Consider the following 9601-nt stretch of genomic DNA (forward strand, 5'->3'; position numbering starts at 1 on the left):
GGGGGGGGGGAGGGGTTAATCACCGTTGCGACTAGCAACGTTCATGCCAGCCGGGCCGTTCGCCTAGACGAACTATGCTTATGCATTCGCGTTCATTTTTATATACGACGATCTTCATTAACCTTTCGATCGGTCCGGTTCATTTAACCGCGACTTTTAATCCCAATCCAAAGCGGCATCTTACGCTCCGTTCAGGTGTGTCTGGGAGAGCTCAGAATCGGAACGGACTTAGAAGGCGGCGAGCGAGGGTGACTTTCATCGGATTCCGATGAAGCTAATCGATGTATAATCAAGAATTGCCAACACCAATTTCCAGTTCCGTGACTCGACGTTCAACAATAATCGAAAATTTCATAGTTTCTATCTGTGTTAGCGGGGTAAAGAACAGGCGGTATTTGACCGACAGCAATTTTCAATCGTCCATTGATCCGAGTTCGGTGAAAGTCACCTCGCGTGCTTTTCAGCAAGGAAACACAGGTAGGCATTGTGTCACGCAATTGAACACAGTGCATGACGATGCTTGGACGGAACGTTTTAATTTTGGAAACAATCAAAAAGTAGTTGGCGAATGTGCTAGATGTTAGCGAATGTTACGTGTAAATGTTTGCGAGTGAAGCCGGTTCTGATCGCTTTGGCATAGCGTTCGTGTAGCATTATTTTCCCTAAGACGGAAACGTGAAAAGTGAAGATGCCGAGTGTTTTCGAATTAGAAAATTTACACTTTTCACGAGTTTGTGTCGGAAAAGATTCACGATAAACCCCCAGAGGGTTACAAATCTTCTTCTCTAGCGTGAACTTGTGAGAAGTGTAAATTTCCTATTTGAAATTTGAAAACGTTTTTATAAGCGTCTACTAGCCAATTACAGGACTTAAGATGTCGTTAATCGTTCCTGGGGCGATCTGAGTCGACTTCAAACGAAGAAGCTAATAATTTTATCGACAATTATAACTTTCATTTATCGCTATCACCCAGAAATATTTGCTGTTTGGCAGAAATGAATGCTGTAGGGTATCCACGTTACGTACTATTTATTACAATGTTAACATACATTCTGAGCTTATATCCTATAATAAGTATCACGTATACAGAGACTTAAAGTATCGAGAATCGAGCACAAAATATCACGAAGAGAGGGAACAACTCTCCAGCGTATTTTTAATGCTGCAGATGTAGTGATTATATAAAAATTGCTAAGAAGTTGACAGCCGTGATATTGACGAATGTTCGACTCCGGTCTGCAGCTGCGTCGTGTTGCATCGTTGTGGGAAGGCACTGTGTTACACTGTGTGCCAATTGTGTCTCTTGCTGGAAAGCTCCTCTTAAGCGGCGTTATTGTATTAAGAACACGGGTGTTGGTGTCTTGAGATGGTTCGAGAATGGATTGATACATGCGCGCAATTGGCGTGCGCTGTGACGACGGCGACGACGACGATGACGACGACGATGACGACCGTTTCAAGCGAAGGTATCTCGGCCGAGGGTGATCTCGAGGTGACGTGTAAGGGCGAGGAGTGGGGCGGATTCACACAATTCAATGACGCACAATGACTCGCAAAACGCACTCCGTAAACGCAGATGTGATTGTAGAGTCGATATAACTGTAAAACTCGGATTAGAAACATACGCACGAGTACATGAGTACGTACGTACGTTAGATAGCGATGTTATAATCTGTAACGTTAATATTAGAGGGAATTTCCGACGAGAGAGATAGAGAGAGAAAGCGAGAGGGGGTTCCCTCCGCGTTGTACCGCTAGGGGCGATTTGGATATGTCGCGTGAAATACCACTTTCGCCATGTTCGGGCATTTTGTACGAGAGACTCGCGGCTGTCACCTGAATGCCACTTGTTACTCGACGACGAAGATAATATAGACTCTTGATTACCCGCGCTTCTTCTCGGTCCGACACAACCGTGTCTGGGACGATAGATATTGGGAGCAAACGTCCGAGTTGTTTCTTCAACGCCCCTCGACTCGAGGGAGAAACACCCGAGAGGCGTTTGGAAAGTTGAAAGGAAGACGGTGGTGATATAACGTAGAGCTTGGACTTAGACCAAAAGAAGAAAAAAAAAGAGAGAAAAGCGAAAAAAAAGACGACCAATCGTCAGGGGACCCCCGGGGATCAGCGGACAAAGCCGGCGACTGATTAACGGACAAACAGATGCTGTGAATTATTTAACGCTTGACTTTTTCAAGCCTCTAGTGGTAAATTTTCATCGTGGTTATTAATCCATGCTCGAACTATTCTGTCATTTACGTCTTAGGGGTAAAAGCGATCGCGGGGTCTCAGAAGTGCTGCGAAGGAGCACGGCGGATTTGCCCGTCACGGCTGCGTTTAGCACCGAGCGCGCGTTCGAATGGTTTCCCCGTTGAGAGGAAGAGGGAGAGGAAGTTTCTTTGGCTTTCGCGTCGTGATCTTTCGCTCGAGTGACAATCAGTGAACTACCTACACACTATGCTAGAACGTGAACAGCCATGCTAAGCGCCCGGGCAGCACGGAGAAAAAATACGGGTTGATTAGGGACCACTTCTGTCTCTGTCTAACGAATTTTGACGGGTCGATGGTCTTCTAAGTTCTCTATGACATAACATCAATTTTACTAACTTTCTCCATTCGATCTAGTCGACTAGTCCGATAGCTGTCTGATGCTTTCATATGAGTGCAGCTTTCCCTCTTGTTATTAATCCTCGTATAATTATAATTATTTCATGATTAAACATCTCCGACGATCCAACATTTCTGCGTCCGTCTCGTCCTGTTTTCTTCTAGAATCAAGTTCACATTCTAGTGCATAGTGTATAGTTCACTGGTGAGAATTTCAAGATTATTTACCGGTCTCGCTATGTGTGTGAGAATACGACGTTATCTTAAGCTGTGAGTACAAAGCGGTCTCGCTTGGCGCTAAATACGAGGTATAAATGAAGACACTTAGAGGATCAGCACGATTTATATGCTGATTTACGGCTGGTGTCGTTAGAGAGCACTTCTGAGCCCCGGCGATGTCATCGTATAATGTACAGTCTGTTTATAAACGGCACGATGCTGAGGAGGAGAGGATTACCGTTTATCTAAATCGATTAAAGGTAGCGCTGATCTCTCGATTGGAGGTAACCGATCATTCGTTTTGTATAACGCGAGCTGGAATTAGTGAGGAATTCCAAGAGTTCCAGTCGGCATGAGGTAATTCACTAGCGGGTAGTTTTTCAGGGTAATTTTTAGGCCTTTTACTCTTCGAATATCTGATGTAACATAATCGTGATAACGTTAATCTTACCGCGTTTTTCACACTTTGCGTGACAAAAGTCGATGCCCCGCGCTGGCTTCGTATAGGGTGACCAGACGTCCCGGTTTTTCATCGGAAAATGCCGCCCCATGAGCCGGCCCTTTCCTCTCTGGCAGATCTAACGTGTCTCTCTCGACTTCGTCAGGGAAGAACGAAGCTTCTCGCGTACCTAAATTCAAGCACCGAATTAGAATTCCGCTCGAGTCTCGAGGAATCAAGCGTGAACGATTTGCCCGGCTGTTTGCGACCAGCGTATTTTGCGTGCGTTGTTGTTATAACGAAGTTACATAGGGACGAAGCGTGTGTGCGTGCATGTGCGTGTGAGAAACAGCGGAGATACGATAGGCGGTATAAGACGTTGATTATTTTTCCTCTCTTCGCCGGATATCTGGTCACCCTAGCTTCGTATAGTGGACACGCCGCAGAACTAGGTAGGACTCGTCTGTCGATAGATGCTTGCAGTATCGAGACGACAAGGGACAAAGCCGAGCATCGTTTCCAACACGTTGATTATCTTTGCAACACATAACGTTACATTTACAGAAGAGGAAAAGCGAACCCGGATAAGCGTGTGCGACAATTTCTGGATTTTATTACGGAGCAACGACAACACCGTAACTCTGCCCCGTCGTTCTATTTTATTACGGTATTTCACCCATTTTCCCGGTTTTCGCGAGAAGAGGGGGGGGGGNGTCGCGAAGATTATAAACAGACTACCGTTGGATTTCGATCTATATTTTATCTACAGCACCCGTTTTTTCTCTCGATAAGCATCAATTCAAGTTTGAATGTCTACTGCACAAACTAATTACCTTAATCAATGTTATTACGTACTTATAAATTAACAATAATTATTATATCCATCGCGTTTTATAAAAATGTATTCTAAATATATATAATTAAACCAATAAATTTACGAATATACATTTATTATCGTTTAATTGTATAGCTATGTTAAAAAAATAGTTACTATTGTGCCTAAGCACAGTCGCGCAGGCCTCAGTCCAGACCGTACTTGTCCAGTAGTTCCTTTTTCTTCCTAGCTAACAGAGCCTCCTGGATATCCTGCTGCGTGGGTATCGACTTCTGCGCCGTGGTCTCGACGTCCGTGGATTCCGGCTCCTTTTCGCGAGATATCCACTCGTTGATGCACTTTTCCCTCGCTTCTTGCTCGGCTCTTTGCTCCAGCGGTATCAAGATACCATCGTCATCGTCCATGTAACCGTAATAGTCCGCGTCGATGTCCTTCATCAGTTCCGCGCGAGTTTTCCGAGGGGGTGGCGGTGGTTCCTGCTCGAATAATTCTCTGACGCCAGGTAGCTCTTTGGCAGCTCCGAAATACTTGTAACCTCTATTGCCAGGCACCTGTTGTTCGATCGTGTTAAAAGGTTTCATCCGTTATTTGATCTATTTGTTTTTTTTTTTTTTTTTTAAGGGGTATTTAAAGGGCTTTCAGCCTCCGCTTAAGATTTGTTGGCTGTATGACACATTGTCTTAGTCTGTCGAATGGTCTTCTATGGTAGTTGTATGATACTATCTTCTTCTTAATCTATCAAATATTGTTTTGTATCTCATTTATATAATACATAATATCATTTCGTAATATGCTTATCGAGACCCTATTTGGTCCGTTCCTTTTAGCTGGACTGTCTGCACCAGTTCGAGGAATTTATACACACCGAAACCTGAGAATCTCGCATGCTTCATACGCTTTGATATATATGTAGATTTCTGAAACTGGTGCAGCCAGTTCGGCTAAAAGGAACAGACCGGTAGAAATACAGGAGATTCTAAAACTACTATGATAATTTGCCAACTTACCTCGCGTCCTTCATGGTCCAACATACGAGGACCGACTCTAGAATAATCAGGCCCACCGAGTTCCTTTATCTGCGCCTCCCAATGTCGCTTTTCTCTGAGCAATTTGTTGATCTCATCGTTCAAGTCACGAATACGGAACTCCCCGAGCCCGGCATTTTGAATTTGAGCAACTTTCTTGGCAATCTCTCTGATTATTTGCATTCTCCACTTCTCTGCCTTGCGCAAATCTCTACATTCTGAAGCTAAGTACGGCCTCCGTTCCTGCTCTTTCCTCGCCCCTTCGTTACTTTGCGCCGCTCTCCAACGAGCCAGCGTTGTCCTAAAAATATCGGCAACATCAGACGTCAATAAGAGATCGTAAAGCCGTTTGATCGGGCAGATTACAAAGTGTGTAAAAGATTGAGAAATATAAATGACAGACACTCACATAGCCTTTTCCGCATTTCGTGCCTGAAAAATACAAGGTTGATCGGATGAAGTGAGATATATTACTTGAATATTTATTTGATAAAATACATAACAATAAAATTTCACGTATACACTTACCATTTTACGAGCGTGTTTGTATTTCTAGGTTATGTGTTACAATGTCATTCTTGTCAACACGCTAGACCAACCTAGCGGCATCTAGCGACACCACGAAGGACCTGCTGCTTTCTACCAGCAAAGTTCAGGAAAAATTTGGACAAAATTGATTAAAACGCGATTTAAAGCCAGCGGCGCATGATGCTTGTTTTCGTGCTGGCTTGTTTGCTGAGTGGAAATATACTGCGTTTTGATCGATCTATTGTTATTCATTTTTGGAAATGCACTAATCAGAACGCGGTATTTTTGTCCAGCGAGCCGGTCCAGCACGAAAACAAGTGTGCCGCTGGCTTTAATTACGAAATAATGAGATTGCTTGCGTTCCGCCGATGCGGATGCGACTTATCTAAAAAAATATGCGGCTCTTCAACGAAGAACAAAGGAACAAAGACCCCGCGGACGCGCGCACAAAGCACGTCCGAACCACTCGGCTGTTTCCGCGAGACTAAATATGATAAACGTGAAGATTAAATTTGAAAATGTCGAGAAGGCAATCGACCCTTCAACGAGAAAAAAGAATCGATTATCAATTCATCGATCGTGCATCGCCCATCTTCAGGTCGCAGAAGACTGGTCGTGTTTCAAGGTTTCCAGAGCACGTTCTTAAAGCTAAGAACCGGTTCCGAATCTATTGCAGCAGCAAAAATATGTTTCTTCAAGCGCATTTAAGTCCGTCTCACACAACTTATATTCGATGAAAGTATTTTATTGTTAACTCTAACAGCAAGTTAAGAGTTTCTTTCACCGAACCCCAATTTAATTAATCGACGATTAACCGGCGGAATTGCCAACAGCAATCGCCAGCTGTGCAATTTGTCGTTCGATAATAACCAACAAATCGATAATTCCGCGTGCCTTAGTAAAATGGAGTAATTAATGCTTGACTAATAGGAATTTTCGGAAGTAATAAATTATAACGAAAGAACAAGAAAATTGCCTCACTCCTGCTCAACAACGAACTGCATTTGATTTCCCATATTGATAAAGGCCTTTGCACGTAAAACTGACATAACCGTAACTGCAAAGCCGTAAAATTTGATGTCTACTCTTAACAGCAGATGACAGTTCATCACGTGGGACATGGAACCCTCTTTCTAGTGATTTCTGATTGGTCAACGAGACCGCTTCCTATTGGTTGACCGTAAGGCGTTAATTGCAAAATTCCAATGTGATGGAACTTTTGCTACTACGATTACAGCCTCACGAATTGTCACTTGCTCCATTTGATTGCACGTGTTGGAAACTTACAGTTAAAACTTTTTCACGTGCAATTATTCCTTAATCCCGCCGGCTGAGCTAATGCGTCGACGAGTCTGATTCGAATTTGAAAGTCACCTTCAGCCATTCATATGTAAATGCCAATCGTACATGTAATTCATTGTGCGTAACGCGACGTGTATTGCGTTTTATTGCATTTCCCTTTCGATTATCGATCGATTTCATTCCCTCTTCGTGTACGCTCCACGCAGCCGCGCGCGCGATTCTGCCTGGATAGATCTTTAACTTTGCATGCAAAAGCTGCAAATAGCTTTGCGAACGTGGACGGCATCGATCGCGAACGCTATAAACACGTGGCGCGGCACACGCTTCGAGGAGTCAGGAGTCCAGTGTGGGTCAATGTGTCTTCAAGGTCCCATAAAACAAGTAAAAATGAAGCAACAAAGAACGCGTATCAGTCTTACATATTGTCAAACCTCAGGCCCGTTATCGTCGAGCAATAAGTCGGATTACGTGCCCACTACGTAATTTCGCTTTATTTATCAAATCGTGATTCATCAATCTGTCCATCCATCTAGCGGCAAACGTGTTTTACGGTAGTAATATATTACTTCGTAGCTCCAGAGCGGGCTCAGTAAGCGTTCGGCCACCTTCGCAGCTGCCGGTCCCGTCAGAATGTTGCGTGAGTAGACGGAAAGTTTCGAATTCTCATCTGTTTGTCTCAACTGTTATCGCTTCACACGCGAAATCGATCCCGAATGTCCCTCTAATGACGACTTAACGATTAAATAACAATTTAATCGACGGAGCATTGATTTTGTATAGATTTTATAAACATTTGGCAGAATGTTTTACAAATGTTTTTAAACTGTTTCCTTTGCTAATATGATATTCCGAAATATTAAAATCGTAGTGTGAAAATATATTATTTTTAATGTTCGGGTAAAATATATCGTTAACCCTCTAACGGCAAAGTGGATTTCCGACGCATCCAGAGAAGTGGGGTTGGATCCGACCCCATGCTCTATTTTGTTCATTTTTCATGCAATCAATATATGAAATAAGTAAAAGAAGTAAATAATAGCATGAAACATTCCTTGAGAAGAGAAACAGCGAGTGCGAAATAAACGTTGTAAAATAAACGAAGTTGTTGGGTCAATCTGACCCCATTTTACCGTTAACGATGACGTTGTATACAACATTAAGAAATACATATTTGAAAACATTACATATTATAAAAAACATCATTGTAATAATGTTGTGTTAATGATTTCTTACTTACTACGTAGTGCATGGCGTTTAATGTTTTGTTAATTGATTTGTTTTATCCTGCGTGTAATCCTCGATAGCACGAAACATCTTGAGATCAAGCCGTATGTGTTCGGGACATCTTGGATACATTCAGGACTATTCTCCAGGATGTTTTGTGACATATCTACCGACGCATTCTCACATTCTGACAAATAAAAACAGCCGATATTCCTTCCGCTTCTGTACATAAAGAAAGACGAAAACTATTCCCACAAGTTGTTTAACGCAATCTCTTCCTACAAATTTTCTTGCCGTCGCTTTCACTTGAAATTTCCTATTCGCGTTTAAGTCTCTTATTTACAACGTTCATCCCGAACTCAAACACAAAGGTTAAGGGGATAATACAGAACTTATCCGGGGAGGGGAGAGATAAAAAAGAGAAGCGAAAAAAGAGAGGCAAGAAGTGCTTTAAGAGATCTCAAGAATAATCCGGCCTCGGGTTTATTAATCTTGGCAAATAAGACGGTGCATTAACTAACAGCTGTATTACGTAAACGCAGGAATTACGTCGTTATTCCTGCTCTTTGCCGTCTTCGCGAGGCTGGCCGAATTGAAGGCGCTCAACCAAGACGCCGACTGGGATTCCGCTACCACGATATACGACTTCCACGCGAACGACATCGAGGGCGAAGATGTGCCGCTGGAGAAATACCGCGGCAATGCGCTCGTCATCGTCAACGTCGCCAGCAACTGCGGCTTAACGACCTCGAATTACAAGCAGCTCCAGCAACTCTACGACAAGTACATGACGAAAGGCTTGCGGATCCTCGCGTTCCCGAGCAATCAATTCGCCGGTCAGGAGCCGGGCACGAACGAGGAGATCTTAAACTTCGTGCAACGCGAGTTCAACGTCACCTTCGACATGTTCGCGAAGATCGACGTGAACGGGGAGGCTGCCCATCCGTTGTGGAAGTGGCTGAAGAAGCAGACGGGCGGGGACAAGATTCCCTGGAACTTCACCAAGTTCGTCGTGGACAGGCAGGGCAATGTGGTGGAGAGATTCGTCCCGTCCACCGAGCCGTTGGGCATGGAAGAAACTTTGAAGAAATACCTTTGACTCTCTTGAAACACGTTATCTCCCTCTCGTGCGCGCTTCCTCTCTTTATACGTAATATTCTCAAAAGTAACGTATCTGTATCGCCAATAACTCTGTCTTTCCTCATTATAGAGACCGCTAGGTAGACGCGTATAAAGTTACACAAACCTGGCGAGAGATTCGTAGAGACTTCCTTTTTGCACCACTTGTATCATCAAATGGCATATAAGAAGATTACATTGTACTCAAAGAGAGAAAGAATGCGAATAAAGTTGTTTTACAGATATATCTATCGTTATTGCTGATTATTGCGCAGGAACATGTCGGGCGTAATATTCGTACAC

General features: G+C 43.5%; 2 protein-coding genes across 2 annotated transcripts; one reads left to right on the forward strand and one right to left on the reverse strand.

Moving 5' to 3' along the window:
* Positions 1 to 3984: 3984 nt before the first annotated feature.
* Positions 3985 to 6687, reverse strand: LOC106745070 (pre-mRNA-splicing factor ISY1 homolog). The gene is made up of 5 exons (XM_014620336.1): positions 6635 to 6687; positions 5654 to 5764; positions 5535 to 5557; positions 5108 to 5426; positions 3985 to 4651 (listed from the first exon to the last, which is right to left on the reverse strand). The coding sequence occupies exons 2-5, from the start codon at positions 5654 to 5656 to the stop codon at positions 4286 to 4288; spliced, it is 711 nt and encodes a 236-aa protein (XP_014475822.1). The 5' UTR covers positions 5657 to 5764; positions 6635 to 6687; the 3' UTR covers positions 3985 to 4285.
* Positions 6688 to 7294: 607 nt separating this feature from the next.
* On the forward strand, positions 7295 to 9545 carry LOC106745051 (probable phospholipid hydroperoxide glutathione peroxidase). The gene is made up of 3 exons (XM_014620301.1): positions 7295 to 7336; positions 7529 to 7592; positions 8722 to 9545. The coding sequence occupies exons 1-3, from the start codon at positions 7310 to 7312 to the stop codon at positions 9276 to 9278; spliced, it is 648 nt and encodes a 215-aa protein (XP_014475787.1). The 5' UTR covers positions 7295 to 7309; the 3' UTR covers positions 9279 to 9545.
* Positions 9546 to 9601: the final 56 nt, after the last annotated feature.

This window comes from Dinoponera quadriceps, unplaced genomic scaffold (assembly GCF_001313825.1).
Source record: "Dinoponera quadriceps isolate SergipeBrazil2010 unplaced genomic scaffold, ASM131382v1 scaffold717, whole genome shotgun sequence".
Taxonomy (NCBI): domain Eukaryota; kingdom Metazoa; phylum Arthropoda; class Insecta; order Hymenoptera; family Formicidae; genus Dinoponera; species Dinoponera quadriceps.